Source organism: Sturnus vulgaris, chromosome 31 (assembly GCF_052056855.1).
Source record: "Sturnus vulgaris isolate bStuVul1 chromosome 31, bStuVul1.hap1, whole genome shotgun sequence".
NCBI lineage: Eukaryota > Metazoa > Chordata > Aves > Passeriformes > Sturnidae > Sturnus > Sturnus vulgaris.
In genome coordinates this window covers 1516988-1538624 of record NC_142273.1, presented here as the reverse complement: position 1 = coordinate 1538624, position 21637 = coordinate 1516988, and the positions used below count along the sequence as shown (strand labels likewise).

General features: G+C 51.9%; 2 protein-coding genes across 8 annotated transcripts in view; both read left to right on the top strand.

The window, feature by feature from the left end:
* Window positions 1–16391, top strand: part of UBAP2L (ubiquitin associated protein 2 like) — a 31531-nt gene extending 15140 nt beyond the window's left edge. For all 6 annotated transcript variants that reach the window (XM_088181114.1, XM_088181118.1, XM_088181115.1 and 3 more), the window contains 19 exons: window positions 36–88; window positions 1519–1604; window positions 2049–2220; window positions 3062–3263; window positions 4430–4707; window positions 4985–5157; window positions 5845–6034; window positions 6626–6680; window positions 7126–7300; window positions 8732–8804; window positions 9429–9624; window positions 9732–9820; window positions 10464–10517; window positions 11122–11203; window positions 12330–12547; window positions 12635–12740; window positions 13853–13920; window positions 14216–14413; window positions 15429–16391. In XM_088181114.1, the coding sequence (XP_088037240.1) occupies window positions 36–88; window positions 1519–1604; window positions 2049–2220; window positions 3062–3263; window positions 4430–4707; window positions 4985–5157; window positions 5845–6034; window positions 6626–6680; window positions 7126–7300; window positions 8732–8804; window positions 9429–9624; window positions 9732–9820; window positions 10464–10517; window positions 11122–11203; window positions 12330–12547; window positions 12635–12740; window positions 13853–13920; window positions 14216–14413; window positions 15429–15524 (2564 nt within the window). In that variant the 3' untranslated portion in view covers window positions 15525–16391. The remainder of the gene's footprint in view (window positions 1–35; window positions 89–1518; window positions 1605–2048; window positions 2221–3061; window positions 3264–4429; window positions 4708–4984; window positions 5158–5844; window positions 6035–6625; window positions 6681–7125; window positions 7301–8731; window positions 8805–9428; window positions 9625–9731; window positions 9821–10463; window positions 10518–11121; window positions 11204–12329; window positions 12548–12634; window positions 12741–13852; window positions 13921–14215; window positions 14414–15428) is intronic.
* Window positions 16392–16839: 448 nt separating this feature from the next.
* Window positions 16840–21448, top strand: AQP10 (aquaporin 10). Of its 2 annotated transcripts, XM_014892803.2 has the most exons (8): window positions 16840–17215; window positions 17362–17570; window positions 17651–17721; window positions 17929–17974; window positions 18093–18208; window positions 18303–18453; window positions 18527–18685; window positions 18774–18905. In XM_014892803.2, the coding sequence occupies exons 1-7, from the start codon at window positions 17163–17165 to the stop codon at window positions 18643–18645; spliced, it is 765 nt and encodes a 254-aa protein (XP_014748289.2). In that variant the 5' UTR covers window positions 16840–17162; the 3' UTR covers window positions 18646–18685; window positions 18774–18905. The 2 variants fall into 2 exon arrangements, with proteins under 2 accessions (XP_014748289.2, XP_014748292.1); XM_014892806.2 differs by lacking the exons at window positions 16840–17215; window positions 17362–17570; window positions 17651–17721; ... (1 more) ...; window positions 18093–18208; window positions 18303–18453 and adding exons at window positions 20229–20355; window positions 20449–20586; window positions 20674–20792; window positions 20864–21081; window positions 21152–21448 and having other exon boundaries at window positions 18674–18685; window positions 18774–19618.
* Window positions 21449–21637: the final 189 nt, after the last annotated feature.

Here is a 21637-nt window from a genome sequence, read left to right as displayed (position 1 = left end):
ATGCATAACTTCTGTACCTGTTGTTGTCCTTATAGGTGCATGGAGGGCAGCGACAGAAGAATGGGGCACGGAGGACTGGAATGAAGATGTAGGTATTTTCTGAACCCATCCTCTGTGCATTTGCCATCAGGCTACTGTCCTGTCTGTACACACAGAGCTGCCAGGGGAGCTCAAAGTCCATTCTCCCCAAACTGTGGACAGAATCTCAGGCAGGCTCCCAGCCCCGGGAGCTGTGATGAATAAGTAATTGTTGCATCTTCTGCAGGATATGTGTTATATAGCTTGTCATAGAAGCCCAGGACAGGAAGAGGTCTCCTGGGGCATTAAGGCTGGTCCTCTCATTTCCTGTAACTGCAAGATGGAATTCTTACAAAAACTGGCCTGACTCCACACAGGACTCTTGCTCCACTCCTCTGGTGGAGTGGTAGTTGGGGAAGGTTTGCCTTTGCTCACCCCAGCAGCAGTTTCATGGTTTCATGCACATCATGTGCCTCTGCTGGTCCTTGTGAGTTCGATGGAAAAGAAACTCTTGACGTTACTTTCTGACATGCACCACCTTATGTTCTCTACCTGATGTCTCCTTTAGGAAAGAATGGATATTGTTAGCATCTTCTGCTAATGCCTATCTATAAGTTTCTTCTGAAAGGGGCTTCAGTCCCTCTCCAAATCAAGGAAGGACTTCTGTTCTTTCAGATGGGAGCAGGGTTGGGCATTTTAGTATGGTTGTTAATTTTGCGTGCTCATTTTGGCTCAGCCAACAGAATGGGCAAGCATGGGAAGCATTTGTTTTCTAGGCACCACCTGGGGGAAGCACTACTGCTGTGTTTGGAGATAGGAGCAGCTTTTCTTTTTTTCATTCAGATCTCTGCTAGAAGGGAGTTTCTGAGAGCCTTTCTTACCTTCTGTGTGAGATGCTCCCAGAAGTTTTGAATTTATTTTTAAAATTCTGGCAGTTCAGTTGTTAGCAGCTCCTCAGTCTGGAATAGAAGCTGTTCATGTTCAGATATGTTTCAGATTTCACAGGTCATCACTAGCCCTCCACCAGTTTTTCAGCAACGTTATTTTCCCTTCCATGTTGGTCAGATCATCCAAATGAGCCCAGATCATTGGAAGCTTAGCTATGGATCCAGAGTTTCTCTTTGACTTCACTACCAGCGCTTGCACCTACCTGTGCAATGGCTTTTGCAGGTCTGTGCTGCTTGCCATTGACTCAGAGCAACAGCCCAAGGTCCTAGAGCAGCCCTAGGGGATTTGTGGACTATGAGAAATTTGTAGAAGGATTTGAGGGTGTTTTTTTCCACTGGCAGGTGATTCATGCTCTTGCCTGAGAAGAAACAAATGAAATAGAAGCTGATTCTGATGGGAGCCAAATGCTAGAGAAGTTTCAGTCTAAGCACTTGAATTTCTTGAGTTTTTCTGTGGCTGTTTGTCTCAAACATTCATGTGCTTTGTGTCATTGGGACTGTTACGAGGTGCTGTTCTCACTTCTGTATTCTGTTTTCCTTTTTTATCTTTCAGCTGTCAGAGACAAAGATCTTCACAGCCTCCAATGTGTCTTCAGTGCCTCTGCCTGCTGAGAATGTGACAATCACAGCTGGACAAAGGTGAGAGCCCATGGTGATGCTGTTTACCTGGGAAAGGTAGCACCACATGAGTCTCAGAGCAATTTGCCGTCTTCAACTAAACCTTACTAGCTAGCTAAAATGCAGCAGCTCTGAATGAGATGGGGTGGATTTAAATGGAAGAGTGGCCTTAGAAGTTTTTGGGTTCTAATCCTGGGTTCGAATTTTCCTAGGATATGTTGCTGGTTCTTCAGGTTTGGGGGCATTTTGCTGTGTTAAATTAATGTAAAGTGTGATTTAAAATCAAAGACAGTGCAGGGTCTTGCTTGGTCAGTCTGTCTTTTTGAGGTTGTTACTGGCAATTGTAAGTTAATATTCTGCAAATTCCTTCAATTTGTAAAGTAAAAGCTGTGAGGCTGGAGGGGGAACACTGTTCTAATGGAAGCAGGAGCTTCTGGTAACCTCAGTGGGTCTTTGTCTACCCAGAATTGATCTTGCAGTCCTGCTAGGAAAGACACCCTCTTCTATGGAAAATGAGTCAACAAACCTGGAGTCATCCCAGACTCCTTCCTTGGCGCAGCCACTGGTGTTCAGCAATTCTAAGCAGAGTGCTTTGTCCCAACCTGCCTCTGGAAACTCCTTCTCTCACCACAGCATGGTAAGGAAATGCTGGTCTCTGCCAGTGGGTGTTTGGCTGAGGTTGCTTCTCCCCTGTTGTTCTGTCTGTTTGGGTAATACAGGAAATGCAGTCCATATGCTCACTCCTTGGGGCTGGTAGAGCCAAATAATTTGCTAGTCTGCTTTAAAAGCAGTGGCCTGAAGTTCATTGCTTAGTTTGAAATAATTGTTTCAATTCCTCCCCTGCTGCCCTTGTCAGTTTTACAACACATGCTTAATTCCTGCTTAAAGGAAAGGAAAAGCTCTTTTGGTCCAGGGCTTGCAATTCCAACAATTTGAGACAAAGAGAACTGGGTGGGATGGAACACTAGCATCCACTGACAGGAGAAGGAAGGAGACATTGAGTCAGTCAGGGATGTGCATAGACCTGGGCAGATGCTGCTTTGTGTAACTTTAGCAAAAAGAAATAAAAATTGTTTGCTTAATGGTAAGATAGTTGAAAGGTTTTTCAAAACCATGTTAACTGCAAAGCCAAGATCTGGTGTTTCTCTTTTAGTGCAATTGAATGCATGAGAATAATTTAGTATATTTTTTTAAGATCCTGTCAACTTCCTATGTAACCCTCTGTGACACTACCATGGTATGGATTGGGCAAGAGATGAGCATACCTGTGTTCACACACGATGGGGGCTGGGAAAGAAACATGAGCCCTACCTGCCAGCAGTGTGTGTGTTGGGAGCTCAAGAGTGTTGAGCTGGGCTACCCAGTGAGAAGCAGCAGGGTACAGTGCATTTGGGCTTGTGTTCAGAGATGTATCTGTCCTCTGAGCCAAGTTCCAAGCCGTGGGAGACATTGACTTGATCTCCTTGCTGAAATTGCAGGTGAGCATGTTGGGGAAAGGCTTTGGAGATGTCGGGGAGGCCAAAGGCAGCAGTACTACAGGGTCACAGTTCCTGGAGCAGTTCAAGACAGCCCAGGCACTGGCTCAGCTGGCAGCTCAGCACACCCAGCCTGCTGGGAGCACCACTGCTGCTTCCTGGGACATGGGATCCAGCACACAGACCTCGTCTCTGGTGCAGTACGGTAAGGAAAAGCGGCGTGGCTCCCCACATGGGAGGGAACGTTTCCCCAGACCTGCAGAGGCATGCTGTGAGCAGCAGTGGGAGGGATTCAGCACAAGATCTGTTCACAAATTCACAATCATTCTAGCTGAGCTGAAAAAAATTGAGAGAGCTGTGGGTGAGACTAAAATGTAATAGTGTGTGTGTTGAGTCTCTCCGTGTTCCTTTTTTACTTGGGACAGTTGAATCTGTCATTCCAGACAGTTTCAGGGCCAGGAATCTGGCATTCCTGAGCCTCTCAGAGTGTGCAGAACTACTTACCAGTATAAAGCTGTGCCAGAAACAAGTCTGAAAGGGCACCTCTGGAGAACAGCTCCCAAATGCAAACTCTTGTCAGTCTCCTCTCCCTGCTGAACTCCTATTATTTTTTTTTAAGGGGATTTGCTCTTAAATGTCAAGAAGTAACTGTCTCTGGGCTGGCATGAGGGAATAAACAGGGATTGAGACGCTCTTCAGATGAGAAGCTGAGTTTTGCTGTGGTTGAGTGCTAGTGTAATTTCCTTCAGCTTGTGCTTGTTATAGGGAAATGGCTCTGGTTCAAATCTAAGCTGAAAAAAAATTGAGCCCTGTCCTAGTGACAGTCAGTGTTGGCAGCTTCTGGTCTTCTCAGACAAGAAGCCTCAGAAGAGAGTCACAGAGAATAGGAGTTAATTTTGAATAAACTGTAGAAAGGCTTATTAGAGGAGGAAGGTGATGCAAAGACCTGAGGGTAGGCAGCTCCAAGCAGTGATGTTGCTTGGAGATACCTGGTCCCTGCAGGGGAAGGAGGAGACAATGGAAAGCGGGAGTGTTAACAGAGATGAGAGGGAAGTGGCCTGCAGGATTCTGACATGCAATGTCTCCATGAGGGGGACTTTGGAGTCCAGCTTTTCTTGGAGAATGGAGGACTTCTGCCACACAAGCTGGCTTTGTCCTGCAGGGATGGTGGAAGCAACTGAGGGAAGAAGAGCTTAAAAAAGGCTTGTCATTGATGGTGGTGAGAGGGTGAGGCTGCGAGCAGAGATGCTTAAGTTCTCTGCTCTCTAACAGGCTTCAAGATGAAACACACATTTTTCTTGATAAGTGTCAGAATTTGATTTCTTTTAAAGGAAACAAACTCTGCTAACTCACCTCTGTCTTGTCCCATAGATCTCAAGAACCCAACAGACTCTTCCGTGCATAGTCCCTTCACCAAGCGTCAGGGCTTCACATCAACTTCAACCATGATAGAAGTGTTCATGCAGGAGAAACAGCCTGTGGTGACTGCTTCCACAACCACACCGGCACCCCCATCCTCACCACTGCCCAGCAAAACCAATCCAGTTCCCCAGATGTCCCCAGGGTCCTCGGACAACCAGTCCTCAAGTCCCCAGCCAGCACAGCAGAAGCTCAAGCAGCAAAAGAAAAAAGCATCGTTAACATCAAAGGTGCAGACCAGGGGAGGGAGGCATTGAGTTGTGTTAGAGCTGCAGAAACAGCCATTTGGGCCGCTGGGGGAAGGTCTGGGCTTGGCCTTCCTGCTGTTAGCACTGAGTGTTTGTGGGGGTGATGGAGTTGTGTGCCTGCACGGGTTGAACGGTGTAATTCAGGGGCTGCAAGCCTGTAACTGCCATTGTGTGCTGGGAAATGTGGGTATTAAAGTCATTCTCTGGGCTAATGATTCACCAGGAATAATTGAGCCGTTTTGTTGTTCCTCCCTTGCAGATTCCTGCACTTGCAGTGGAAATGCCTGGCTCGTCGGATATCTCAGGGCTAAACCTGCAGTTTGGGGCGTTACAGTTTGGTTCAGAGCCTGTTCTTGCTGAGTACGAATCAACGCCCACAACCAGCGCCGCTGTTAGCCAGTCTCAGAGCAGCCTCTACACCAGCTCGGCCAGGTGAGGACCAGAGCCTGGTAATGCAAGCAGGCAGCTCTGGGAGTTTGCTGGTCCTGTGGACTTGAGTTGTCATGCATACCAGTAGACCCTTTCTGACTGTGCTGTGGTCATAAAGGGGGGACAATGTATGCAACAGTAAAGCACAAGTTGCTAGCAGACTCAATGGGCACCTCTGTGGCTCGTTGGCCTGTGGTACTTGCACAGAAAGCAGTTTTCCTGCTGCCCTTAAGCTGTGTTGTTGAAAACACAGGAGGGGAATCCCCAGCACAACTGCTCCATGTCTCTGGTGAACAGATTCTGAATGCTTTGTTCTTTTTGCCTGGCAAACTGGGACACAGTAGGGTAGGAGTATCTATGCTGATGGTGCATTTGTCTTCAGTTGGGCTGACCCTTAGTAACAGGCCAGCCCATTGAGTACTGGCACCTGAGTGGTGGCAGCTCATGAAGTGTTGCCTAAGGCACAGCAGTATGTGAGGCAAGGCTGCAGCTGGATGTCCGTGGTTGGGCTGGCCCTACTCTCTGGGCATGTTTCTTGGCCTGGCTGCTTCGTGTAGTGCCTTTGTACTGATGCTTGGGGCTTTTTATCATGAGTATTTGAAGTGAAGAGCCCAGTCTGGGTCAGCAGCTTACAGCAGGGCTGTTTTGGAGGAAAATGGAGGAATGCTTTTATTTTTTTTCCTTTTGTAGTGAATCTTCATCCACAATTTCGTCCAATCAAAGCCAGGAGTCTGGTTACCAGAGTGGCACAATACAGACAGCAACATTTACCTCCCAGAACAGTGCTCAGGGACCACTGTATGAACAGAGATCCACCCAGACGAGGCGATACCCAAATTCTATCTCTTCCTCGCCCCAGAAAGATCTGACCCAGGCTAAGGTAAGAGAGCAGCTTTGCTCACCTGTTGTGCTGAGTGAGCCTCATGTGTGAAGTGTCTCAGGGAAAGCTGAGTGGCTTATCAAGTGGTTCTGAGATCCTCCAGCCTCACTGTGTGGCTCGTGGGCTCTAATCAAGAACTTTCTTCTGGCTGCTGTGTTTTGTGCCTGAGCCACTGGGGTTAACAACAGTCAAGTTGATGGCAGGGCATGTGCTGTGTCCTGCCCAGTTACCCTGATAGAGAGTGGCGTGCAGACAAAGAATTTTGTTTTGTGTTATGGATTTGGTTCTTGTATGCTGCACACCAAGTCAATAACAACAGGTTTGGCTGATGAACTTGGATTGAGAATGTTGAGGCAGTCTAACTACCAGCAGCAGAGAAACTTCTTGCACTGATTTCTCTAATATGTACTTGGGGACCATGCTGGCATAGGGCTAGACCTTGGACTGGCCCAAACACAGTCTGGTGGCAAATGCTAGTAGCAGGACCTTTTTGTAACTGCACAAGGGAGTGTGGGAGGGAGGTGATCCTAGCTCTGCTCTGGAAATGTGCTGTTATAATGCCCAGTACTCCTTTTTTCTCTTCTTCCTCAGAATGGTTTCAGTTCTGTACAACCCACGCCATTACAAACCACACAGGCTGTTGAAGGTAAGAGTCTTGCCAGTACAGCAGGTGTCCTGCATCTGTTGTTCTCGTGCTCTCTGCTTTGAATGAGAAGCTTTATCTGTGCTCATAGCAAGTCCTTTCCTTGCTCAACTGATTGCTGCCATTCAGATTATTCACTTACCTCAAAGCAATCAGCTTTCTGCTGATCTTTGAGATCCTTGAAGGGTCACCTATGAAAGTAATTTACTCTGCTTTGTGTGTGGAAGGCACTTCATCTGTAGGTCCTGAAGCTCTTTTGAAGAGCCAATGGTAGTATTGGGGTAAAGTGAGATGTAGAACACAATCATAAGTATATAACTGTTTGGCAGCACTGAGGGAAGCCCCAAATCTCTCAACTCCTCTTGCTGAGCATTTGCTGATCCTTGCCCTTGTGTTGCCCTCTGGAAGTTGCCAGTACCTGCCCTTAACCAGAAGCTTTTGTTCTCAGGTGCTACAGGCCCTGCAGTGAAATCCGACTCCCCCTCTGCTCCCAGTATTGCACCTCTCAACGATGGGGTGTCTGCATCGTCCCTGCTGACAACAGCCAGCCAACACTCAACAGCTCTGAGCAGCCTGAGCCACAGCGAGGAGCTCCCCAGTACAACCACTGCCCAGCTCAGCAGGTGAGTGAGTGGAAGGGGTAGATTTCTGAAGAAGCAAAACTAGAAGCAGGAATCTGTAGCAGACATCAGAGTCTGTCTCATGCAATGAGGAAGGCTAAGATGACTCATCCCATTCAAGCAGGTGGGAAATGGGATGGTGCTACCAATGTTGACTCTCTCATCTTGGTCTGTGTCGTGGTTTTGGTTCAAGAATTTGGAATTTTCTTGCTGTGAGATAGGATTAGGAGGAAGGCAATACAGGCTTAACTTTAAATGGTACAAAGAGAAACGTTATTACTAGAAACTATAAGAAAAAAAATTCAGAATAAAACTTTAGACTGCTTTTCCTCCCCCTGCACACTTCTTTTCTTTCACACTGAAAACGTACAAAAAAAACCTCAGTCAGTTTACTATTTCTAAAATAGTCTTTGACTAATTCACTTGAAAGAGGAGACTTCTCTCTTTAATCTATGGAGATTTTTCCACAAGAAACTGTTTTCTTGTGTCTTTGATGTCACAGTGATCAGCTACCTGGGAGAATGGAAATCTGACCATTATTATGCAAAAATTCTTTATTCAGACTAACAGTTTTTCCTGTAACATTATTGAGGACTGTATCAACTTATGAGGCACACTTTAAGGATTATATCAATTCAAACAAAAGCTTACTCTATTTTTGAGAGGCTTTTTCTCTTCTTTTTTCTTGGGGAACAGCAGGAGTCTTCTTACTTTTTAAACTTAGGGGATCACAGTAATTTCACCATCTGCTTACTTTAACACTAATGCCTCTGCTTATATTTACATTTAGATCAGTCATATCTACCCTATAATATTTTTATGTGTTATAGGCAATTAAGAGTTTCTTTTTTATAGCATAATAAAAGAAGAACAAAGTCATGGACTAAAATTTTTATCTCATCTGGAACCTGACTCTTTCTTCTGCCTGACTTCTGTGTTTTTGTTGTATCTGTGCGTATCACCATCTTGGTTCTCTTCTTTCACTCAGGAGAGAGAACAAAGTATTTGCCACGTTTTATTCTGGGCATTGAAAGAGTTAATACCTTGAGGAGACTGGGAGTTATTTTATGATACAGTCTTTCAAGGCCGCACTGGGCTGGGCTAGGATTGTAAGGGCCCAGCCAGAAAGCGGTGATGAGTTTTTTGGCTGCATTCCATCCAGGGGAGAAACTCGGCTCAGCTTGGCCCCAGCTAGGCTAGTTACCTTCTGAGAGACCAGAATTGAAAGAGAACTTTCCCAGGGTGTTTTGTATTTACATATGTGTTTCACAAAGATGCATAAACTTTCTCATTGGTGTAACAATGTGTCAGTCTTAAAAACCCACACTGTTTGGTCAGATACAAGGGAGACTGCCCAAGTCTCAGCAGGTAAAAATTTCAGGAAAACTTTACAAACCGCTACAGTCTGACAGTGTTTTATTTCTCTTCCATCAGTGCATTACCCACCCAGCAGAACAGTCTGTCCTCATCCACATCTTCTGGGCGAACATCAACTTCAACTCTTCTGGTGAGTCTGGGTGTGCTCTCACACTGTGTACCCCAGACCTGCTCAGCTTGCTGGGGTCTGCTGGGGTGCCTGACCCTGTGACAGGATCTGCCAGGCTGCTGGCTGGCCTGCTGCAGTTCAAATGCTGTGTGGAGAGAGATGATGGGGGTTATGTCATAGCACTGTCTATGCACCTGTGGCTCAAGGCTGTTGACACCCTGCCTGTTTCTGACTGAGCAGCACCTTCTTCTGAGCCTGTAGTAGCCCTTGAAGGTGCTGCAGAGTCACAGCCACATGTCAGAGCGAACTGGTAGCTGATGCAGTGGAACCACATATCTCTGCTGCTGGAGCTCTTGCAGTACAGTTCCTGGTTATCAGCTTCTGCAGCAGAATAAATCACCCTCCTGCAAATGTGGTGTCAAGCCCTGCTCTGCTCATCAGACAGATGTGTTGGGATGTAACCTTGAGAGAGGTTTGTAAGCATTAGGGATTGGCTGCTGTCAGGACTCTGGACTGAAGCCAGGCTCACTGCAGAAACATCCAGATGCAGACAGAGGTGCATAATGATCTGTGTAGAGAGTGTCCTGTGGTACCTGTGCACTTCCATCTGCCTGATCCCCTGACTCTCTTCTCTTCCTTCCCCAGCACACAAGTGTGGAGAGTGAAGCAAGCCTCCATTCTTCCGCTAGTACTTTCTCCACCTCCTCCAGCACGGTGTCAGCTGCCCCACCAGTTGTCAGCGTTTCATCCAGCCTCAGCAGTGTCAGCAGCCTGGGCCTCAGCCTCAGCAGCAACTCCACAGTGACGGCCTCAACTCGTAGCTCCGTTGCAACCACATCAGGTACTTTCCCGGGTCCTGCTGTACCAGAGAAGGGTGTGAGGGCTAAGAGAGTGAGCTTCTGCTGTTTGCTTCACTGTGGAACTTTTTCCTTTCTCTTCCTTATTCAGGAAAAGCCCCTCCCAATCTCCCTCCTGGAGTCCCACCGTTGTTGCCTAATCCATACATCATGGCTCCAGGGTTGCTACATGCCTACCCGGTGAGTGGAACTTTGCAGTAGTGTTGTGCCACCAGGTCCCCTCCCAGCTCCCTCTGCAGCAGGGAGGGATATAGCATAATGGGGAAACCAAAAACTGTGACATACCCAGCAGGGCTGCCTTGGACAGGCAGAGTTTGGACCTACGGGTTTTTTTCATTATTTCAGTGTGCCCATGGGGTAAACGTGTGTTGTGATCACCCTGGAGCAGAGCCTACATGCCTGTTCTTTTCAGCCTCTCCAGCCTTTGAAGCGTCCTAGGGCAGAGCACAGTGTTGGAAGCACAGAGCTGTGTTAGAAACGTGATGTGACAAAGGGCAAACAGTCAGGGCAAGGGTAGCAATGGCCACAAAGTCTAGGAGTGTGTGTCACACCCTCTCCTAAAGGTGAGGACAGATTTCAGTTTTGGGATGATTTCCAGAGAAAAACTATTGAGTGGCCTTATGGTCTGAAGCATTTTCCTTTGAGCAACTCAGAGAAACTTCTGGCCTCTCTGTAGAGGCTCTGACTGCCTGCACCTGGTGGCTCGTGTGGCTGCTCACTAGCTACTTCTGGCTTTCTCTCACATTTATCTAAACGTTTAATCTAAAATTAGGTGTCCTTATGTAGTCCTTGTCCCTAATGTCATCTCTGGCTTTTTTTCTAGCCACAGGTGTATGGATATGATGACTTGCAAATGCTCCAGACGAGATTTCCATTGGTGAGTACTGCAGAATGACAAGGACATGCCACTTCCACATGTCATGCTTGGGTAGAGACAGGTCAGCTGTGGGCAGTCCTGAAGAGCTGGCAAAATAGGGTGCTGAGTGGATGCACCTCTGTAGCAGCAGTGATGAGTTAATCAGTTGCTCCTTGGCTCACGTGGAGTTTGCAGCATGAGTTACTCATACAGCAGTATTCCTTGTAGAGCCAGGGAGCATGAGTTACAGCAGCAGGGCTGTTACAGAGATTCACCTCTGTTCCATAACAGAGCCAGTGACTAAATACCTGATGAGAACGGGCTTTATTTCGTGTTAGAACATGTCCATTTTCTTGTGAAGAGGAGAGGAAGTCCAGGCAGTTCAAGAACTGCATACCAGTAGACCTTACCTGGTTCTTCTAATAGCCAGATGAGGGGGATGGTACATGCTACAAAAACCTGGGGCTGCTGTAGATCACGATCAGCCTGGATGTGGCTGGTTGAACTGCAGTACTCAGACATATCTTGCAGCTACAGTATAGAAATTCCTCTCTCCCAAAAGATACTGCTTTGCACTTTGGACAGATCTGATAAAATGTCTTCTCCTTTTGTTTTTATTCATCAGGATTACTACAGCATCCCATTCCCTACACCCACCACACCACTGACTGGAAGAGATGGCAGCCTGAGCAGCAATCCATACTCTGGTAGGGAAAAAGACTGTTGTGATTCTCATCCCATCAGGATTTGTTCTGCTTCTACTAGTGTCCTGTGTCTTTGTCCACCGGAGCTACATCTGCGCCTGCACTGTGCCTCCTGCACTGCTTTTGGTTTGGAGCATGCTTCTCACGGTTCAATTCTTTTCTTCCCTTTGAGCATCTGGTTGTGTCAAGGCCTGATACTGGGAAGAGATTGGCAAAGTTAGGAGTTAATGAGGCAATTGGAAAGGGAGTGAGGAAGGGCTGAAATATTCTGCAAGGCCTACCACTGGGGGACTGCTTTCCAGGTGGTTGTTAGGCAGATGATGAGCAGTGCTTCTCAAACACTGAGAGTAAAAATAGAAAGAGACACAAAATATGGAGAAATTACTTTTTTTTTCCTATGGGATGGTCTCATGGAGAAAGCATATGAGAAATCTGGGACCTATCAAACTCAGCACAAGCACCCAGTGGGTGTATGACCTCTCGCTGACCTTGGCAAGTGTGTTAATGCACTGCCAATCCACAGTGGGCAGTGACTATGCTGAGCTTTCACATACTTTAGGAATTGTTGCACTTGGAGGTTTGCTCCTTTTCCAGCACCACTTCTTCTCAGCTTTGGCAGGAGCTGGTTTGTGTGCAAGTGCTTTTGCCCAGCTGAGGCTGAAATGCCAAGCTCAGAGCGTGGCACTATGTGAGTTCTAAATAGGAGAGTGTTTGTATGAAGAGCCAAGATCAGCATGGGGAGCTTCCCCCAGCCCTGCAGCCAAACCCTGCACAGCCCAGGCAAGTATCTGGGTTGTGTTCAGTCCTGCTGCTGGTGCATGGAGAGGGATGAGGGACAGCTTTAGCATCAGGCTGTGCTACTGGATTTATCCAGTGCCAGATGATGGGTTTAGCTACTGTGGCTTCCCATTTCCTCTGTAGTCCTGTTAGGGCCAAGGAGCAATTAACAGTTTCACCTTATCAGTGTGCAAAGGTCTGAAGGCCACAGTCCTTGGCACTGGCAGGAGGTGAGAGGGAGGGGGCAGGTGATTGAAGTTGCTGTTTAAAAATAGACTGGGTCACCTTTGGGCTGAGTTGGAATGGGCCAGGATCTAGCATCTGTTCTTCACTCTTACCTCCTTTATTTCAGGTGACTTAACAAAATTTGGCCGTGGTGATGCCTCTTCCCCTGCTCCTGCAACAACTCTGGCACAGCCTCAGCAGAGCCAGACCCAGACTCACCACACCACGCAGCAGACGTTCCTGAACCCGGCGCTGCCTCCCGGCTACAGTTACACCAGTCTGCCATACTACACAGGGGTACCAGGGCTCCCCAGCACCTTCCAGTATGGGCCCGCCGTGTTCCCTGTGAGTCTCCCAGAGGCAAGCTGTGGGATTTGGACAGAAGGCTGGCACAGCAAAGCCTCTTCTCACTCAGTTCTCTCTGTTCTGTAGGTTGCTCCTACCTCTTCCAAGCAGCATGGTGTGAATGTCAGCGTCAATGCATCAGCAACCCCTTTCCAGCAGCCCAGTGGCTATGGCTCTCATGGGTACAGCACTGGTAAGAGACCCACAAGAGCACCTTCCACAGCAGCAGGGCTTTGCTCCCAGTCTCACTGGCTGTGATAGGGACTGCTGTCTTACAGCAGTAATAGAGAAAAATGCCAGAGGTGCTGCTCCCAAGTAGTTTGATTATCCATGGAATGACCCAGGATTGTTCTGAATCCAGGTCTGGAGCAGGTCTAGGTTACAGACCATGTCACATCCTCCTCTGTGCCCTGCAGTCAGCTGTCTGGGCCCTTGGACCACTATCAGAAGCTTAAGATGCTGAATTGTTTGGTTTGTTGGTTTTTTAACTGACTGTATGTGATTAACAGACCAGCAGTTGTTCTGGATTTGGACTTGCTTCCCACCAGTGTTTGGCAGACACTTTCTAGGGAAGTGTCCTTGATTCAAAGATCATGGGGAGATCATGAACCTGCTGCCTGTCACAGTACTTGGTTGATGTCTGGCTGACCTATGCAGGGCTGCATTTAGCTCCCTCTTCCAGTCTTTTAATTCCTTTTGTCACTGCATTAGAACCCTTCAAGATAATATTTTCTCTTTGCAAAAGTATTTTAGCTTTGTACCAGGTCACCTGGTGCTGAGTCCTTCACACTGCTTTAATTTCAGCACTTTTTCCAGGCATTAAACGATGGCTGAGGTGCCACCCTTTTTTATGGACAGCTAACATCCCATGGGGCTTGTGTAGTCAGTCACTGCACCAGCCATCCCAGCCCACAGCTGAATTGCCTTTGCATGCAATTGCCTGTTTTACACCCAAGGAGCTTTTGGGCTGTTCTTGCTGCTGTGCCACGTGCTGTGGGTTTATTTCTCTGTGTTCCCCAGCTCTCCTCAGACCTGCAGTTTTCTGTGTGTTTCTCTGGGTGGCAGCCAGCCCTTCAGCTGGTTTATGGAGGCATTTTGAAACAGTGCGTGTCCAGAGCAAAATAACTTATATTTGTATGGGTGCTTTACATTTGGTGATGCCAGGGCCTGACTGCCCGGGCCAGTCTGTCTGCACATCTTCTCTGACCACTGGAGCTCTCCACCAGGTCCTGCTGGTGTTAGCAGCAACCAACTTCTGCTGACCCACTGGCTGCTGCCTAACACCTACCTGTCCCTTCTCCCCAGGTGTATCTGTGACATCCAGTAATACAGGTGTGCCAGACATCTCGGGCTCTGTCTACTCCAAAACTCAGGTTAGTGTCTGTGAGTGCTTCCTGCATTGCTGGGGAGGAGAAGCCAAGCTCTGAGACAGCCTCCCTGGGCAATGAGATCTCTTTCCCTTTGGATCAGTCAGCCAGAGAGAAGGGAAATGCTTGACCTTTCCCAGCTTACAACAATTCCAAGCCCAGAAAGAGCCATAGGAAGAGATTTTATCTGTTCTCTGTACCACATGCTGACTCTGGGCCTGTGATGTGTAGAGATGGGGAGGGTGGCACACTGCCAGCCAGGCTCCCAGCACTTATTCTGCTGTTGGCATCTCCTTCTTAGCAATCCTTCGAGAAGCAGGGATTTCACACTGGAACCCCAGCAGCCTCCTTCAACCTGCCTTCGGCGCTGGGCAGCGGCGGCCCCATCAACCCTGCAACAGCAGCAGCATACCCCCCCACCCCGTTCATGCACATCCTCACCCCGCATCAGCAGCCTCACTCGCAGATCCTCCACCACCACCTGCAGCAGGATGGGCAGGTAAGCAATGCCCCTGACACCTCAGCCTCTTGCTGGGGTATTGCCTAGGGCTCTTGCTCCCCCTTTATTTCCCTGGTTCCTCTCACCCTTCCCGCCTCCCTCCCTCATGCTCTGCGGCAGACACACGCAGTGACGTGCACATGCTCACACCTGCACATACACACAGGGCCAGTAAGAGGATAAGGTGAAAAGGAAGGCCTGGGGTGGGCCTGGGAAGGCCCTGGCCCACTCTGCTAGGGTGGGTACTCAGCACAACCCCCCTGCTGCCAGGCTGCACCAGATATGGCCAGGTAGTGCCCCCTCACATAGACACATCTGGGGCACCCCGACTTCCCCATCTTCAGAGGGGCAGCTCTGCAGGTCAGCACCACCAAAGGGGTTACTCGCCATAGCCACAATCCTGCAGGAGCTTTCAGGTTTAACCGTGGATTTCTATTGTCATAGTTTGTCCCTTTATTTTACATATCCTGGTACTGCAACAGCTTCCATATTTGCAGATGATACTGTGCTGCCAACGCCAGCAGGAAGATCAGGTAATGAACTCTCTGAAAATGCATTGCACTTGCCCTGGGCTCTGCCCCTGCCCCTAAGGCTCCCCAGGATCACATAGCCCCTTCCTTCTACCCCATGGCCCCGTGAGGTGAGGAGAGAGGCCCTCAGTCAGTATGTGCACACACACACCCGCGTGCAGACACAACCCACACCAACCCTTCCCCATCTTCCCTCTCCTTGCTGCTCAGCAGCCAGCCCTGTTGCTCTGGAGCAAGGTGTGGAGCCGAGGGAGGGTGCTGGGGCACGGATGGTGGAGCTGTGAGGTGCTGGAGGCAGGCCCTGCCCCAGTGGCAGGGAGTTCAGCTGGGCTGAGGTGGATCGGCGGCTGCTGAGGAGCTGTCACCCCGAGCATCTGGCCAGGGCTGTCTTCTGGGGCCGAGGCATGCCAGCGTTGCCCTGTGGAGTAGGCTGGGGGTGGTTCCCTTCACTCACCACCTGCTTCTCCTTCCGCCCTTTCCCGCAGAGCGGCTCCGGGCAGCGCAGCCAAGGCAGCTCCATCCCCCAGAAATCCCAGGCCAACAAGTCCGCCTACAACAGCTACAGCTGGGGTGCCAACTGAGGCCGGGCCCCCTCGCCACCACTTGCTTCCGGAAGAGAATCTCAGTGACCCCGACGATGAGGAAGGATCCCAGGGAGGAGAGAGCCCTGCGGAGAGCGCCTGGGCCCCTAACCCGGCAGGGCCCCGCAGGGCAGGCCGCAGGCACCTCTGCGTTGTCTGTCTTCAGCCACTTTCCTGTTGTATGTAATATAGAATTTGTATTTTTTTCTTTTTTTTTTTTTCCTTTTTTTTTTTCTCTCTCTCCGCATTCAGATCTGAACCGTTTGCCGTAGGGGCCTTTTTTGGTTTTTACTCCTTTCTATCCCCTCTCCCATCCAGCTGCCCCACAATCTCTCAGATCCAAAGGAGTGGAAGCTGCGAGTCGCCTACAGCAAACCCCCTTATTATTAGGATTAAGACCAGTAATTGATATGAGCAGCATTGTAAGATTAATTAGTTGAAGTGTTTTTTTTGTACTGTGTTCTAAATTTAATGGATAAATGTGTCTTGTATATAAAAACAAAAACCCCATGCTGTCCTCTAGTTCTCTCATTTCTCCCCCACCCCGCCGAGGGGTCCCCCCTGGTATTTTATGTTCTCCATCTGCGTCCCTCCATCCTCATGGGCCCAGAGTGCAGGTCCTGCCCTGCTTGCAAGCTGTAAGTATCTTCTGCTTTTGAGTTGGGGATTTTTTAATTTTCTCTTTGTTTTTTCCTTTTTTTTCCTCTTTTGTTTTGTGGGGGTTTTTTTGTTTGCTTTGGTTTTTTGGGGGTTTTTGTTTGTTTTTTTTCTATGCAGTCCAGATCTTGTATTTTTAAGTTCCACCTGATCCCTTCAGCTGCAGCCCCGAGCGGGGATTTACTGAAGAGAATAAAGATCACAAAGTGATGTGTGTATTTTTTCCACCTTCTCAGCCTCATTCCCTATTTTTGGTGCAGGGGGTGGGCGGCCCTGGGCAGTGGGGGCAGTGCTTCCCCCACCCCTCCCCAGCTTCTTGCCTAGTGTTTTTGTCCCCTCTTGTGGATTTTTCCTTTTCCCACCTGCAGCACTGGGCAGCAGGATGCCAGCACAGGGATAACGCCACTGTTCTCCTCTCACCCTTCATTTCTGCTGGTCCTCCTGTCGGAGGTTGAGGGGTGCTCTCTCCAGCCCTCTCCTCCCCGTGAGGCTGTCGGGACGGGCATGGGAGGGTGGCCACAGGGGCAGGGGACGGCAGTGAGAGCCCTGGTGCTGCAGGAAGCAGGGCCTGGCCCTTGATCCTGTGCTCCCCCTCAGCCTCCTCGCTGCAAGGTAAGGGGCTGGCGGTTTGGGGAGCAAAGTTGGAGCCCTCCTGTGCAGTGGGGGCCTGGTGAAGGAGCGGCAGGGCTGAGACGGGGGCACAGGAACCGGTACCCCGCTGGTTCCGGCAGCACCCGCCTGCGCGAGGGGGGACCCGGCACACACTCCCCGGGCAAGGGCCCCCGTGCCTGGGGCGGTCAGACGGGGAGGGCTCCGGCCCGTGCGGGTCTCGGGGGCCCCGCCGGGCCCCGGGGAGGACACGGGACGGGCCCCGCAGCCCAGGCGCCTCGCGACACCCGGCGGCGCTTTACGGCCGCCGCGCTTCACGGCAGCGCGACCCAGGCGCGGCGGCGGGGACGGGGGAGAGGGCCCCGGAGCGGCATGAGCTTCTACGACGTGTTCCGTGGCTTCTTCGGCTTCCCGGGGCGCTGCAGGTAACTGGGGGTCCGCCCGTCCCCAGAGTCCCGCGGCCCTGCCGGCACAAACTCTGTCCCTGTCTCAACCCCCAGTTCCCCCAACGGCCGCGGCCCTGCCTGGTTGCCCCGGGCTGTGCGGGTGTCTCATTGCCGCGGTCCCGCAGACCCCGGGACCCGCTGTTCGGCGGCGCCGCGTGGGACGAGGAGGAGGAGGAGGAGGATGGCGGCCCGTCCATGTCGCAGCCCCCCCAGGACTTCGGCTTCGGATTCAGCCCTGGCTCGTCCCAAGGTGCCTTCGAGGAGCTATTCCGGGATATGGGCGAGCTCCTAGGCGCCTTAGGGGGGTTCTGGGCTGAGCCCCAGCTGCCTTTCGGTGGGTACGGGAAGGGCTGAGCGAGACTCCTGGGGCCGCTCAGAGCCCCTCGGCCTGACCGACCCCCTTTTCCTGCCCAGAGCCCGCCCTGCCCGGCCCCGGTGATGGCAGTGCAAGGCGACCGCTGAGGGACTCGATGCTAAAGCAGCCGGTGAGTCCCCCTGCCAGCGCGGCCCCGGGGAGATCCGAGGGCGCCGGCGATCTGACCCGGCCACAGAGACTCTTCCTAGGGGTGGGCGAGGGGTCTGGGCTCTGCCTCCCGCAGGCTCAACAGCGCAAGCCAGCTCTGTGCTGTTGCCCCTGTGTCGTGCTTTGCTTTCTGTCACTGGCATCAGTGGTATATGGCTTTGTCTTGCAGCTGGAAGATGCTCATCGGGCTCCTCCTGGTCTCAAGGAAGATCAAGGTGGGTGCTGGGAGCAGGGGTTGGAGGGCCTTTGCCCTCTCTGCTCCACCCACCTGCACTGCCACAGCCTCTGGGGCATGTCCCCATGATGCAGCCACCATCTTACATCTCCCCCCAGACCTGGACTCCCAGGTCTCCTCCGTGGGGCTGGGGACCATCCTGAGACCCAACGAGCCCAAGTCTCACTCTTACTTCCAGAGTGTCTCTGTCACCAAAGTGACTCTCCCTGATGGGGTGAGTGTCCCTGCATGTGCAGCAGGGCTGTGGGAGACCTGGGGACAACGTCTCCGTGGCTGGGGAGTCTCTTAGGGCTCGACATTCTGCACAGGCAGTGGAGGAGCGCCGCACTGTGCAGGACAGCCAGGGCCGCCGGGAGACAACAGTAACGCGCCGGAGGGGGGACCAGGCCTTCATCACCACCACCAAGGAGGATGGGCAGAAGAAGGACTACCGGGAGGAGGTGGTCAACATGGATGACCGTGAGTGGGGGTCTGGGAAGGATGCAAGGAGTAGACAGGGGCCCCACTGAGGGAGTTTTCCCTGCCCTCCCAGGGGAGCTGGCACAGTTCGCTGGCACGTGGCCACAGCAAGATGAGCTTCGTTCTGCCAACCTGAGCGACCCCTCATCTGTGCTGGGCAGCTTCTTCCGACGCTGGTTCTCGAGCCGGTAGCTGTGTCCAGTCCTGACTGAGCAGCTCGTATGAGTGACAGGTACAGGCTGGGGGGACCCTGGGCTTGCCGGGCCTGTCAGAGCAGGCAGCGGGCAGCAGCCTCTTCTCACCACCTGTTTTTGTTGTAGATGGGTCAGATCTCGCTGGGAAGTGGTGCCTGAGCTGGAGGCTACCCACCTTCTGCAGCACTGCAGAGTTAGAGACCCCTGTGGGGGCCAAGTGTATGTGTGTACAGAGCAATAAAGTCTATTTATGCTAAATGAGACCTTTCATGCTCCTTCAGACTGGAATCTCATGCATTTGGAGGCAGATTCCCCTGTCTACAGCGATGACTCTGGGGGCCTGCCTCAGAGGTGCAGGTGGTTGCTGGGCTCCTGTCCCTGCACTGCTCCCTTCTTACCTCCCTCTCCTATTTCCCTGCCGGATGCTGTGCTAATGATGCCCCGGGGCCACTCTTGAGGGCCTGGCCCAGCCCAGAGGCCTTTCCAGGGCCTCTTTATTAGTGTTGACTGCAGCTGTGGCTTGGGCAGGGATGTGGCAGGGATAAAGGGGGTTTCTGGCCAGGAAAGACCAGTGCCTGCTCACCTGAGTGAGGTCTTGGCTCCCCACGGCCCCTTGGGGATCAGAGTGCTCCCACTTGGCCTGGCCCTACTGGGGCGCAGCATTGTCACAAGGTGTCCCTGGCCCCACACAGGACTCTGGTCCCTGTCAGGCGTCTCCCTTGTGCAGCCATGATTGGTTTAAAGTCTGCACATTATCACCCACCTGGCTCTGAGGCTCATAAAACCTGCTGCGAATGAGACATATACACAGCTGTCACTGCTGTCACTGCTGTCACTGCTGCCACTGCTGCCGCTGCCCAGTCAGCACTATGGGCACTTCTTTCTTGACAAGGGCCCGGAGTCTGCTGCGCATCCGGAATCGGCTGGTGCGGGAATGCCTGGCTGAGCTGCTCTCCACCTTTGTGCTCATAGTAAGCCGGGCATGCAGGTGGGCTGGGGTTGGGGGGGAGGGTGTAATAGGGGTGGGACAGGGCTGACAGTGGGGTGGTGGCAGGCACCAGGGGTCCCAGGGCTAAGCTGCTTGCCCCTTGGGGTTGGAGTGGTTTGGGGCTGCACCGTATTCAAACGTGCAACTCAGCACTGTCCTCCTGCTTGGACCCTGTTCCCACCGCATGTGGGAACCTATGCCATGGCTCTGGTGCAATCAGGGTGTGGTGCTGGGCAGTGTGTGCCTCGATCCCGCTTGTCTCAGAGCAGGCAAAGGTTGGGACTCTGGTGCTGTTCTTAGCATTTGCGTCCTACGATGACAAATGGTGTCCCTGGGGCTATGTTGTGGCACCTCTTCCCCAACACCTCCCCACAGAAAGCAGTTCACCTAATTGCTTATAATTTGGTTGCTTTGCCATCAAAACCACAAGTGAAGGCAGTAACCACCTCCCTGATATCCAAGTATTGGGGAGCAAAACCAAGGGGGGCCAGCACCAGCATAGCCCTCACCTTGCTGCCCTGCAGTATCAGTGGTGGGAGGGTCTCAGCACAAGGCCACCAGGGCTGAGGTGGGGCTACATCCCTCTTCTCCAGATCATCACCCTGGGCACTGCTGCACAGAGGATTGCCTTCTTTGAGACAAAGGGGAACATCATCACCGCTTATGTGGGAAGTGCCATAGCTGTCATGGCGGGCATCTACGTGGCGGGGGGAATCTCTGGTGAGACAGATTAAGGGATCCCACCTCTTGCTATCCCTTGGCTCTAGTCCCCAGGACCCTCCACTCCCAGCCCTTCTCCCTATTCTATTGCAGGGGCCCACATGAACCCGGCATTCTCCTTAGCCATGTGCCTGACTGAGCAGTTTCCCTGGTGGAAATTTCCCATCTTTGTGGTTGTGCAGACCTTGGCATCTTTCATAGCTGCTGGAGCTGTTTACATCCTCTACTATGGTATGGGGGGAGCAGTGTTGGGCAAGGGAACCCCACGGTGATGCTGGGGTGGCCAGGCTTATGGACATGCTCTGCCTCTGCCCTCAGATGCCATCTGGCACTACAGCAATGGGACCCTTACTGTCTCTGGCCCCCGAGAAACTGCCTCCATCTTTGCCACCTACCCAGCTGACAATGTCTCTGTTGCCAATGGCTTCTTGGATCAGGTGGGTGCCACTGTCAGCTCCCCCAGCCCCCTCAGTCCCCATGATGCTGAGCTGCTGCGTTGTCCTCACAGGTGATCGGTACAGGGGTGCTGCTGGTGGTTGTCCTGGGCATCATGGACAGCCGCAACAAGCCTGCCCCCAAGGGCCTGGAACCAGTGGTTGTGGCTCTCTTGGTGCTCTCCATTGAGTGCTCTATGGGGGCGAACTGTGGCTGCCCCCTGAACCCTGCGCGGGACATTGGGCCCCGGCTCTTCACCTATGTGGCAGGTTGGGGCCCAGAGGTTTTCAGGTGGGTCGAGGGAAGGGGATGAGGTGGGGATGGCAGGGATGATCCCTAGCTCACTCTGTCCCATCCTCAGCAGGGGCAATGGATGGTGGTGGGTACCACTGGTAGCACCGCTGCTGGGGGCTGCCATGGGCACATACCTGTACCAGCTCTTTGTGGCTTTCCACTACCCGGAGGAGGACAACGACATCTTGGCAGAGCAGGGCTCCATCGTTCTAGTCAACACCAGCATCGACAAAGATATTGCTATATCGCCCAAGGAGAAGGAGGCTGGGGAGACAGCGCCTGCTGGGTATCCCCCACTACCAGACGCCAGCAGCACTGTCTCCCCCACAGTCCCCGTCACAACATTAAAAGAGTCCTGAGGGCACGGTGTGTCTCATCTGTGGACATGGGGGTTCAGGAATATGCTGGAGGCCGTGGTCCCCAGCCCCTGGGGGGAGGGCGAGCCAGGCCTGGCTGCAGGGGTATCCCAGCCTGGGGGACTGGTGCCCCTACTGTGGGGATTGCCCCACTGGATCCGGCTCTGTCCCCGGGACCCCCGGCACTGCCCCCTGGC